At 39.9% G+C, this 13,035-nt stretch overlaps 1 protein-coding gene across 1 annotated transcript in view; it reads right to left on the bottom strand.

Moving 5' to 3' along the window:
• Positions 1–13,035, bottom strand: part of N6AMT1 (N-6 adenine-specific DNA methyltransferase 1 (putative)) — a 19,124-nt gene that overhangs the window by 5,711 nt on the left and 378 nt on the right. The window contains exons 2-4 of the mRNA XM_009283064.1: positions 12,832–13,001; positions 12,410–12,514; positions 11,737–11,784 (exon numbers count right to left, since the gene is read on the bottom strand). Coding sequence (XP_009281339.1) covers positions 11,737–11,784; positions 12,410–12,514; positions 12,832–13,001 — 323 coding nt within the window. The remainder of the gene's footprint in view (positions 1–11,736; positions 11,785–12,409; positions 12,515–12,831; positions 13,002–13,035) is intronic.

Genomic DNA, 13,035 nt, shown 5'->3' with positions numbered 1-13,035 from the left:
TCGGTGGCGTTCCAGCGTCGGCTTCCAGTGAAAAGAGCCGTTTTCGGTGAAATGCCAGCGTCGGGTTTCATCGAGCTGATCTAAGCGATCGGCATGACGGATCTTGGCTAGTCAGGAAAGGTCAGTTTAGGTGAGCGGAGCGATCCCCACAGACCCCCACCTGGCCGTCCCTGAAGATGGACGTGAAAGGGACCTGCTGCTCTTGCCGATTGCTTTTGTGTCAGCTTCCCAAATTAATTGCTTTTCCGTCGTGAGAAGTACCACCTCTGCACGGGAAGTTAGCAGGAAGCCGAACGAAAGAGGTGCTGAGGAGGTTTCTGTGTGGCAGTTCTACAGCGAAGCACACAGGGGAAAGACTTACATCGATACTCAAATAAGGCCCTTTTTTCCAGTTATGAAAGAAAATGTTTCTGCGATTCTTTGCCAGCGACGCTTGACAGCATCCTTAGGTCCAAGCCAATGAACTCCCAAATTCAAATCAAAATGAAGCTCTGCAAAACGGGGAATTGAGGGGAAATGCCAGAGGAAAGATCAGATGATCTTTCAGAAGACCAGAAAGATCAGATGATCAGAAGATCAGAAAGATCTGCTCTGCACAACAAAACAGAAATGAGCAAACAAATTCTGATCAAAAGCAGGGGAGAGAGGGGTACGAGCTCTAATTCCCATGAAATGTCCGTGTTCAATTATTAATGCACGGAACGCTCAAATTCTGAGAGTGAGATAAGTGTCTAGGTCAATGAAGGAAAAGGGTGATGCTGATAAACAGGCCAGAATCTTAAAATGTTATTTTTATAGTAATTTCAAGGAACATCAGTTCTGGGAAAAGAAGGGAAAAAAAAAAAAGAACATGACTAATCCAGTAGATTAATCTTTGTTGCCTTAAGTACATTTAAGGGTTGAGGTGTGTCTTGTTTGCTAGCCTCCATTTTTGGCTCTGGAACTAGGGAAAGAGAAGCAATTTCCATTTTTCACTTGCAACTGCAAACGGCCTCTGTAAAACAGGGGATATCTTCCATTCCCGCAGAAGAACAACTTGATTTTTGAGCAGCTCATAGTTCATAAATGCAGCTAACTCATTTTGAAGCCAGGTTTATTCTGTTCATTTCTGTATCCACCGTAGGTCAGCTTTGCATAGGAATATAGGAAAACACAGAAAGGGAGTTCCTGCTTCATGCGGGGGTGTCTCACCCTTTACCTTGCATTGCAAAGAACTGTGAAATAGGTACTTTGTCCTGAAAGTTCATAGAACAGCTATTCCACATACCCATGTGAGGAAAAAAAGGTGTCATCAATATACTTGGTCCTTGCGGTAACAAGTTCGTTTGGGTAAATTCTTAGAGAAAGGACTATGCCTGCACGCTACCGACAAAAAAAAGATCAGCAAACGCTGAATCTCCGTGACTCTTACAGCAGGGGACAACGCCATTCCCACTGCAGATGTGGTGATGGGTGTTACCTGACCTAAGTGCTGGACACCAGCTCACCAGCCAGGTATCTGGAAGACTTGGCTGAAAATTCAGTATTAGTGCATCCTGCCTTCCGGCTGCCTTTAGCTGTAAGGCCCACCTTCAACGTTTCCAAGTAAAATCAACATGCTACTCTTTAGCCTCAAAGCCAATGCCTTTTCAAGTAGCCAACAGAAATTATGGAGAATCATAATTAATATACCAGAAATACCTGCAAAGAATTATGATCAACCAGTAGTAAGCAGGTGTCCTTTATGTCCAGTCTTTTGGGATAAGTCAATGCAATCAGATATCCAGAGATTAATAATCAGAGATCCAAAGGGGAGATTTTAACTCAAGGATCACAGAAATGAAACCATCAAGCTTTACCTTAAAACAGTTTAGGTTCCTTGCTCCACCGTCTAGCATGTAAAGCAATTTTAGAAACTCAGAGGTTCAGAAACATTCAGTTTCCAGAGTAAATTTATTCATGGACCTGGTCTTGTACGAGTGTTACCTTTTAGTTTAAAAAGTTATTTTCTTTGAATTTATTTTAATTATTATATGAATAATAATAATTATAATAATAATTATTATATGAAGTTTTGTCATAACCCATCTCAACCTTCATTTCGCCGACAAAATTAACCATTGTTGCCTCCTAATCTGTGTCCTTACCATGCTCTTTCCTGACCCTGGTCTGACAGGAGTTATTCTGTCTTTCAGCATGGTGTCTGCATATAGACTAAACGAGCTCTTAGCCTGTGAGAAGATACTAATGGTTTCCTTCACTGGAAATCCCGTGGCTGATGCAGAGTAGGATTATCACTTTTGTGTCAGAATGGCGGGTTCTGACACAGGTTAACAATGTCTGCTCTTCCTAAATTACCTCCATCATCAGTGGAGCAAGATGGGCTGCTTCAGGGGGCAGTAGTGAGCAGGAGCCTGGCTGGAGACAATACCATTTTTTTACTGCAAAAGGAAACCCAGTAGATACTCCTTCATTTCATCCGTCTTCCCAATGATTTGCTTCTGCAGAATCATCGGGAAAAAATCGGTACACACAAATCAGTACAAATCAGGAACAAGTACTTGTAAAACATACTAAGTTTGCATAAAATTCTAGTAATTTGGTAAAATGAAGTCACGTTAAGTGACAGAATTTTGCACTGTGTCCATATTAGGAAAACTAATTATTTGGATACATTTTTTAATCTCTACAGGTGGTCGGGCTTTGGAGTGCAGTAGAAGAAATGACTTCACCATCTTCAGCTGTACTGGTTGTTATTTTTGGCTGTTTCATACTTTACGAAATCTGGTTAATTATTGTTGGGGTTTTTTTAATACTTGTAAGTCCTTCTGGGTGAATTTTATAAAACATTTATTGCTTATATAACTACCTAAAATGTTTTTCTTGGTAGACAGCTGTACTGTTTTTGCCAAAACAGATTCTATTTCAATGTTGGGAAATTGTTGGAAAGGTAATACTCCTGTTTTCAGTGGTGCCTGTGCCATGTTATTAAACTAGGCTTTGTGGAGATGAAAAATTGTTCTTGACAGGAATCATAACCATTTGTTTACACTAACTAAGCTGTATGGCTCCATCCCATTTGGAATTCGGTGCCGTTCCTCTCATACAGCGATGCTTAACCCGTAACTTCCTAGCTGCCTGTCAGCCCTCAGAGGTCTCCACCGTAGACTTCTCAAACATTTCATGGCTGTGTCTGGCCCTCCGCGTCCCGGCAGAGATGTAGGCCTGTACTGGACCCGTGAATACTCCTGTTTGGGTGCATCTGAGGAAGTGGAGCTACCACAATCACTGCAAGGACAGAACTGCTAAAAGAGGCCTGGAAGAAATCTCTTTACCTATGTAGCACAGCAGGCAACCACATCATAAACTGAGCAGGTATCTTCCTAAAAGCAGCTAGGTTTCTTGCCATCAATATTTCTGATGAAAAGCTATTATAACAATTAGTGCTCTAATTATTAGCAACCTTGTAATTCCCAGCCTAAATGCGGTGGTGATAGGTTTTATACTCACTCTTCTAGCAAGTATGTAAGCTTAAGCGGTTCTTTTCATAGTTTTTGCCTGACGGATTTGTAGACAAAGGAAGGCTCTCATCAGCCTTTGTTTTGCCTGACTAAATAAGACGTGCTCTTAAAAGTTTCCTGTCATAAGACATTCTTTTCATTTCTCTTACCACTTTTATAGACTTTCTGCGTATGGATTCAAGTCTGACTTCACCCTGAATGTGACTTGTACAAAATACTCCAGGTGACACCTTACTGATGCTTTGCAGAATTTACTAGCTTCATTATCTCTCCTGGAACTTTCCTGGTACGTCCCAGGATCATGTTAGCATTTTCCCATTTTGTGATCAGCTGTTTTTCCTCAGTTTTTCCTCAATGGTTTCCAAACAACTGGCTACAAAGTGAGAATTCTGTAGCGTTTTATTGTTTTTACTGGTCCACTTTGCATGCCTGTTGCTCATGTTCTGGTCATTTTTTTCCCCCGTCTGATGTCTCCTGACTGCATGTTGTCATCAGAGTGATGTCAAGGATATTGATAAAAACACTAAGTAAAATCAGCCCCAAGATGGATCTTTCAGGAAGTCACCATTAGTGACTTACTTTTAACCTGATACTGTTCCTTTTCAGTATGATGTATGACTATCTAACCTTTATTCAGTTTCTCGTTCACCTCATGTTTCCTCTGCCAATTCCATCATCTCCAGCTTAGTTCATACTTTTCCACGTAACATCACATCAAAAGCTGCATGGGAGTCTAAGTAGATTCACTGTGCTTCATTTTTCTTGTTTAAAAATGGCGACAGACGCTGCAGTAGTGTAGCAAGATGTACTGCCTTTGCCATCATGGCCAAAATCGTCATCCGCCTGTTGTTTCTAATCGTTATCCCAGCTTAACGGTACAGAGGTCCTGCTGCTTTCCTTCTTGTCTTTTTGAACACACATGCAAAACTTTTTGCTCTGTGTTTTAATATCTTCATTAAGACTATTTCAGGTTGATTTTAACAATTCTTATTTTACATTTTATTTCCTAGCTTCTAAGACATAACTTTTTTACAGATCAGTCTTTTTTTCTATTACTTTTTGACACGCTGCATATTCATAATATCTTGCTTGAGATGGTTATTTAACCAATTAGGTCTGAAGCCTGTTCCTGCACGCATTCATTCTTATCCCAGCTTAACGGTACAGAGGTCCTGCTGCTTTCCTTCTTGTCTTTTTGAACACACATGCAAAACTTTTTGCTCTGTGTTTTAATATCTTCATTAAGACTATTTCAGGTTGATTTTAACAATTCTTATTTTACATTTTATTTCCTAGCTTCTAAGACATAACTTTTTTAAAGATCAGTCTTTTTTTCTATTACTTTTTGACACGCTGCATATTCATAATATCTTGCTTGAGATGGTTATTTAACCAATTAGGTCTGAAGCCTGTTCCTGCACGCATTCATTCCCATGCTTCCACCTTTAACCACGATCAAATGGTTTCATCCCCTTTTGACCTGAATTAAGACCTCTTTCACATTCACATCCTGAAATCCCTTCCATAGTTTGATTTATTTCATTCAATTATTCTCTTAATTATTAAAGCTTGTCATTTTAGACTAGTAGGTTTTAGTTACAGACCTAGTTTTGTTTATCCTTTGTTTAGTTATTATTCTATGGTCAGTCATGTAAGGTTATTTCCCTTGACATCCTTGAAGTAACATACTCATTACTTAGCAAAGTCACAAGTAGTACCACCTTTTTACTGCTTCCCTGACTATTAAGCAAAGAACTGTGCTACTGTTGATGTGAGGAACACTCAGACATTACGCATTTCTAGTCCTTGGATAATTAACTTCTTTTTCCAAGTGTCACATTTCCCAATTACATTTTCCTTTGTAATCGTATTACTGAGTTCCCTAACCATACCAAAAGCCAAACCTTGGAGTCTATACTCCAGTAAAACTTTTCGACTCCCCGTTCTCCATAGATACTCGGATGAGTCAATGCTGGTTTTTACACACTGTTCTTTCTTGTGTATTTCTAACATGAATAGATTGAATCTTTTTTCGCTCCCTTGCTTCCCTACTGACTGATGAAAATTCTTGCCCTTACATCATGACATTGCTTCAATACACTGTGGCATGGTAATATTTAATCACAGCTGTGGAATTTTTAGACCTGCTAAGGAAAGGTCCAGGGATGACATATTAGAGAGTAAGAATGACAGATACTTGTTTATAGCCCTTCCTGAAAAGGTCCCAGAGTGCATATTAAACTTCACAAACCAATTACAAACTATTCTATTGAAGGAGTTACATCACTCATCATTGAAATGCAGCTACCTCAGGGAGAAGGCAAGGAACTTTTTAATAGTGTACGAAAGTATTTCAACACTTCAGGAGAGAAAATGAATAATACCATAATCAACTGAGCAGAAAGAGAATTTTTAGGTAAGTAGTCATATATAGTTGTTTTAACTGGATGTAGGCCAGAAATCTAGGAAAAACCTACTGCTAATGCAAAAAAATGGAATTGGGATTTTTCAGTCAGAAATGATCAAGTCCTTTGGTTTTCATTTACATCTTAAACCACACGCCTCAAGCAGCAGAGTTGTAGCAGAGCCTTCTTTTATAACTGGGTTACCAACATTGCCTCCTTCAGTGGGTAGGAATGATGTCTGATTTCCCCAAGAACCTACAACAATGTGCCTGCAGGCAGATTGGCTCCTTCAGCTATTTTCAGGGCATTTCTACTTTTTCTTGCCATTTTAAACTGTTCGTTTTTAGAGGTAAATAAGGCTAAAAAATGTTTTATTGCATTGGTTTCTGACAAACAAACCAGCAAGATAAGAGACTGCCTTACTTTCTGCCTGCCCAAATACTGAAGAGAAGTCTCTATCATGACTGCTAGTTTTGAGTGTGCTTTCTTATTTTGTGTCCAAAGACTCCGAATGGAGAATTCAGAGAGAAAGAAAACAGGAAAATGATGTGCAGTCACAAGGCAATTCCTTCTTGACAATTATAAAAGATCGGGAGTCCTTTTTAAAAAGGTTAAAAATAATGTGGATTACTCTAATCACTGTGTTAGTCTGTCAGCAGCACTCGTGATAGTCTAAAATGTAGCTGTATTCCTTGTACGTTTTCGCTAGAACCATCACCTACAGGAAGATGTAAGGGGTTGATTTGGGATCTCTTACAAATAGCAAAATTGCAGTGCAGTCAGGCTCAGTAGGATCATGTCAAGGAATTTACCAAAGAAATAGCTGTTTGGAATATATGCATACATAGTACAGAGACTTTCATTGGGTTTTAATTACATTATTAATGAAATGTATGTATCTGCAGGGAGCAATGTGACACAGGAGAAAAACATACTGGCTAGAAGGGCATTTCTCCCAAGGCTGTATACAATAGAAAAAAATCTCGGATACATGTTCAGCAAACACATTCTAAAAAGGACGAAAAAAATCTCCTGTTTCAGAACTCGGGCTGAACTGACGTTTTCATTACATGAATAACGGATAATTTCTATATGTGTCAGTCCACTGGAACTGGAGTGAAACAGAACTTACTGAACAGCTAAGCAGAAGTGACTGAATAAATCAGAAGTTATCCCAAGAGGGACGGTTTTTCCTGCATCTCTTCCAGAAGGTTCTGTGGTTGCTACATCTTTCTCTCCTCGTTTGATCAAACAGTGAAGTCTATGAGCTAGCCAGAGATAATACCTTCCTTTTTGGCTTAGAGAAGGTTTAACAAGGAAATCAAAGGATATGTGCTCAATTTCGAGGATAAAAACAGGTTGACAAATCGCTCAAATTACCTGAAATAGTTATGACATGGTACAGGACTGTACAGAGAAGCAGCAACACTACAGTCAGTCAGTTATTTAAATTAGTCAGTGTTAGAGAAAACGATAATAAACACCAATCTTGTCTTATCGTAGGCATCTGAGTAGGTATAAATATAGCAGATTAAATCTTTACCTATTTTAAATTATTATAACTTTATTCACTTCAGCAGAGTCATAGCTACTCTAGTGTTCATAAACGGAAGGTAGAAAAACTGGACAGAACAATTATAATTGTCCATATACATTTCAGAGTAAATTTGTTGTCACTCTTCAGAAAATCGATCGCTGTCATGGAAAATCAGTGAAAATCTGTTTAACATGCAACAGATAGCATAGGAATAGCTTAGGTTAGAATAGGAGAGAAAATAAAATTGGAAATATTATAATCATACATATATATAATGGCATGTAAAAATGATATTGTATATACATATGTTACATGATGATGCATATATATATTTTTACATACATATAATCATATTTATTGTGTATTGGTTTTGTAAAGAAGCTCATAAATGGATGATGGAAAGCTGTTGAAGCCAGGGAAGGACTGTCTTTCTGGAGAATAGATTAGATGCTAGAGAAGGGAAGAGTAAGAATAAAATGTGATTGAAGCTTTTAAAGCAGTGAATGCTGAAAACTACATTGTGTAAACTGAAGAAACTGAAACATTAAGTGAGTTCTCAGGAACCCGTAAAACTTAAAGGCAAGCAATATATTTTTTTCCACAGTATATAATTAAGTAATAGAACTGATTTTCAAAATATGTAAATGAAGCCAACAGTTTGAAGCAATTTATTTAAGGAACAGGCAATAAAAGACACCAATGCCTTTGCTTCAAATAAAAAGCAGCTGTCCACAAATGGGCATTTAGAGTAAGATTTATTAAACGGTCAGGTTATTCAAACATTATGCACTTAGTTTTAATTCTAGTTTTAACTCTACATTAGGAGTGACTACTGAGAGTCGTTAGTAGAAAAAAGGTCATTTTCTGTTGGCTCGCTGAAGCAGGTTACACCAGGAGTACCAGGAGAAACTCTCTAAGCAAAGTGATTCAGTTTTAACCGAGTCATCTTTAAGGACTGTTCCCTAAGAACAACCAAACATTGTGAGAAGGTTTGAGCTGATTTTTTTTTATCTTACTATTTCTATTAAAAGGCCTCTAATTACAGGATCAAAGAGTCACTCGGGCAGGAAGGGGCTTCAGGAGGTCTCTGGTCCACCTCCCTGCCCAAAGCAGGGCCATCTCTGGGATCAGACCAGGCTGCTCAGGGCTTTCTCCAGGCAAGTCTTGAAACGCTCCAACGACGGAGCCTGCCGAACCTCACTGGTTCCACTGCTTGACTGTCCTCGGGGCGAGAATCTTTTTCTTTATATCCAGCCTGAACCTCTCTTGTTTCAGCTTGTGTCCATTTCTTCTTGTCCTTCCACCAGAGAGCTGGTCCTCCCGGCTGTCATTTGAAAACTTGCCTGGGAGCCCTTTATTATACTCCCGTGACATGTAAAAATGTCAGGGAGAACACCCGCCCACCCACCCTGTAGAAGATTTTGTGTACCGTGTTCTGGCCGACACTGCCGATACTGATTGCACCGACACCGATACTCGATTAGGCAGGCTTTGGTTCTTGCATTTGTCAATGTTATGTCTCTCTTTCTCTTTTTGTTTGGATATATCAGGAACGTTTGGCCAGCATGTTCTTATCTATACTATTTCCTGGACAATTTTAATGTGTTCCTATAGTCGGTAAAGGAAAGTGTGACTATTAAGAAACTAAACAAAATCTGCATGTAATTATGTTTGGGGTGGCAGTTTTCCCTGTGTGTATTTTAGTATGAAAATCTAATAAGAGATACTGGAAAGGATTTTCCTTTCAAAACAACCTTGAAATGTCTTTCACAATGACATTTGATACTCCATTACAGTCATGCTTCAAAAGCGGGGGGGTTAGGCAGCTGTCTACCAGAACGCTGGATGTTGATGTAGCAAGCTTAGTAGGTACTGGATGGAATATGTCGTCAGGCTCCTCAGAGGAAAGATTTTCTTGAGGGTTATATAAATAAAGCATCTTGACAGACTTAGGAAAAATGCACTGATGTTATGCGAAATATATATGTTGTCTATAGCTGTATATATTGTAGATGATTGATGAGTATACACTGTAAAAGTTCAGGTCATAGGTATTCACGTGAGGCTATTTTAGTAGAATCGTTTCTGAAACCATACGTTGTTCAGTCAAAAAAAGAATAGCAAAATTTGGCCCATAATGAAGGACTTTGTCACACTACAAGACAGTTAAGATAAGACCGCCACCAAAATAGTCTGTCTAAATGCTAAGGGCTGTGGGTGGGAGTCCACATTTGCTATGGCTTTCCATAGCAACAAACATTTGCTAGCACTTAATCAATAATGAAGCAATCCTGTATTTCATGGGTTATGCAGGTTTTCAAATAACTTTACATCAAGACTTCTCTTTAAAAATGTTTCCTAGGTTTTTTTAGGGAAAAGTAGAAGAGGATACAAAAAAGCATGACTGAAAGAAGAAACCAAATATATTGTGGGAAGGAGCCTGAAGATTAGCTTCTTTCTGGCTGAGTTAGGCTGATCTACAGTCAGAATGTGAGATTTGGGGAACTCTATTTTTTGGCTTGTAAGGCTACATAATGTAAAATTTTCATTGGACTACACTCAAATTGGGTCCTTGTCCAGCAACAACAACCTCCTTAAGCTGTCCGCTTTTCACATGCACACCTGTTAATATATTTTAAAAAGAAGTACTCAAAATATGTTACAAGCAGAGACATAACATATGTCAGTAAGAATAAATGAGGTGATTTAGAATTGTACTAAAATCTTCAGGGTGCCTGGTTGGTGAGCCATGCTCTAAAGCGTTGCAGATTGACCTCAGCTGGAAACAGGATACAGCCGAGCAAGTAAAATTGCTGCAATGGATCCTTGTTGCTCCTGCGCTCTTTGTGTAGCACATTACACTCTCGCTTTGGTCTCTTAGAGCTAAAGTTTGTAAGAAATGTTGGAAGATATTCTGTGATCTGTGGTGAGTTGGGTCAAACGTAGTCAAAGCTCTGTAGATCTGCGTCCACTGCACAGCTGCATGCAAGCTTGGAGGACTGAACTCAAAGATCCATTCGGTCCCTTTCAGCAGCAAATCCCCAGCTGGGAGCAGAGAGGGAAATAAAAGAGTGGAGATTTAAAGCTGCAAAGGCTGAGAAGTAGAGGAGGAACTGCCGGGACAAATTTCCTAGCAAAAAGAAACATTGTAAAACAGAAGGCAAGCTCCACATTGAAACAAGGAAAACGTTACTTGCTTTAGAAAGATCTATTTCTTGTATCGGGTAAGATAAATTGCAGTTTGTTTTCCTTTTCCTGAGTCTGTACGTGTTTTCTTCAACTGTCACCTGTACCAATGGTAAATTGGAATGTGCCGGAAGAGTTGGGGGACGTTGGATCTCCTGGGGCACCTTCGGTGCCTAGACACAAGGACTGGCAGCACCTGTTTTTTGGAGACTTATTTCAGGAGAGTGCGGGGGGGAGTCTGCCCTCGTAAAGCATGCCGCTGAGCTGATGGCTGGACCCTTCCTCATCAGGGCGAATCTAAAGTCTTTTAAGCCCAGCATATGTGTACTGACATAGAAACAGGATGAATAGCTACAGAAAGGATTAATTGGCAGTGTCAATTTAAATACTAGATGACCATAAATGCGAATGTGAATATTCGTTGGATATCAAAATTGCCATTTTATTTTTCTTCTGAAGGGAGTACTGCTTTCTAAAGGGAGTAAGTGCTCCTGAAATTGTAGGCGCCCTCTAGTTCTCTATAATACCCTCACTTTACAAACAACAATCTTTTGAAACATCACTTTCAAAACTCTAATAACTTGAACAGATGTTCAGTCAAATGAATATTTTATGAGAGATGTCAGTAAACTCTGGGAGATAAAATTTGGGTTGAAAATCAGAACTTGTAAATAGATACATAAACAAGGCCACTATTTAATAGGTCCACAGCAATTGTACATGGAAGAAAAATGTTCTAAATCCTTTCTGCCTGTCATAGTCCAGTACATATGTTAAAGAAAGCAAAACTAACCAAACACTGAAAGGTGGGCTGGTGGGCTGATTAGCTAATGCAATTCTGCCAAACAAATTTAATTTTTTTCCAAAATACGTTAGATGTTACACTTAAACCTATCAAATAAAAATTCATATGGCCATGGTTTTTTCACTTCCAGCTTAAAATAACGATACCGACCTTGGCACGAGGTAAGTTCTTGAGATTAATGACCAGCTTGGGTTAATGATCCTTGGCTGTGCTGCTGACCTTCATCTCCTCCCAGCCGGTCATTAATCCTCAGGAAATTTACTGCACCTTGACTGTTATTACTTACATAGCCCACCTACAAACCTCAGGAGCTGTGGCGAATATGTAAGTGGTGCTTCGCACCGAGAACTCCTACAACGGAAAACAAAGCAAAACCAGCTTTGAAACTTTAAAAAATCAGACAGACAAATGATACGACTTTGACTGAAGGGTTAGTAACAGCCTTCATCGTGCGCTGTTTTCTCTGTGTGAGTCTTGAAGCAATTATTGAAGAATATTGCAGAATACGAGAAGTGTAGTGTTTGGCACTGACTACCCGGTTCAGGCATTTCTAAAACAGCTATCAACTTGGAATTTAAATGCCAAATACAATATTTTGCCTTGATGTAATTCTACAAAGTACCATTCATTCTCCTTTCACTGGAGATGGTGCAAATCAGAACAATGCTTTCATGAAGGTATAAAATGAGCGGGGAGGTTTTTGCTCATCGGTTATTTTTCCCTACCCACCTGTCACATAGTCAACTCTCGCACTTAGCTACAGCTTATAGACGGAGATTACGAGGCAGAGAGAAGATGTGATTTGCCTAAGACCTTACAAATAGCCACGTATGGAGTTATAATCAGAAGATGAGCTTTTTTCTAGTTAATGCTGATGTTAGCGTTCATTCCCGAAGACCATTTTTCCTTCTCTGCCTGTGCTGCGCTAAGGATGTGATGTTTATACACCTGGTGACGGTGTATAAACCAGAGTTGCCTTTCCTAGCGCTAAGAACTCCGTCACAGTTCCAGATACAGAAGCAAACGGGAAGAAAAATAAGCGATAGGATAATCCTTTCCGCAGCTGTTTGAACCGGCAGTTCTGGAAAAACAAAGAAACACCACAAAACCCGTGACTGAAATCAGACATGAATGCTTCATGGTGTCAGAGGTCTTACTGTTAAACTTGGATCTGACTGAACTTCCTTTTCCCCCCAAAAGCGAACAAACAAGAAGCCAGGAGTTTGAGTAGAAAGACGCCCTAGAACCCTTTAGCCACGTAAGTTAACGTCTGTAGAATTTGTGTCAGCAAAGACACTTTTCTTTGCAAATTAATGGCTTTAAAGGCCATGGCTGTAAAGGCCAAGGAGGCTAATTATTACAGCGCAGACCATCCCCGTAGCACAGAAGCCGTGCAACCTCAAGCAGGGCGCAGGGCGCGTCCTTTACGGACACGCCCACTCGATTTGCAGGCCGCCTCCGGCCTCGCGCCCGGAACGAAGCAGGGGAGGGGCGCGGGGACGAAGCGGGTGGTTTCTCGGGTGACGCTGGGCGCCGGCAGGGCCCGAGGCGCACAGGTTTACCCTTCCCTTTGAAGAAGCCCGGCTCGGTCCCCGGGGCGCA

The sequence above is a fragment of the Aptenodytes forsteri genome, unplaced genomic scaffold (assembly GCF_000699145.1).
Source record: "Aptenodytes forsteri isolate BGI_AS27 unplaced genomic scaffold, ASM69914v1 Scaffold2, whole genome shotgun sequence".
In the NCBI taxonomy this organism is placed as follows: Eukaryota; Metazoa; Chordata; class Aves; order Sphenisciformes; family Spheniscidae; genus Aptenodytes; species Aptenodytes forsteri.
Note: the sequence above shows the minus strand (reverse complement) of the source record. Positions and strands in the feature narration are given on the sequence as shown.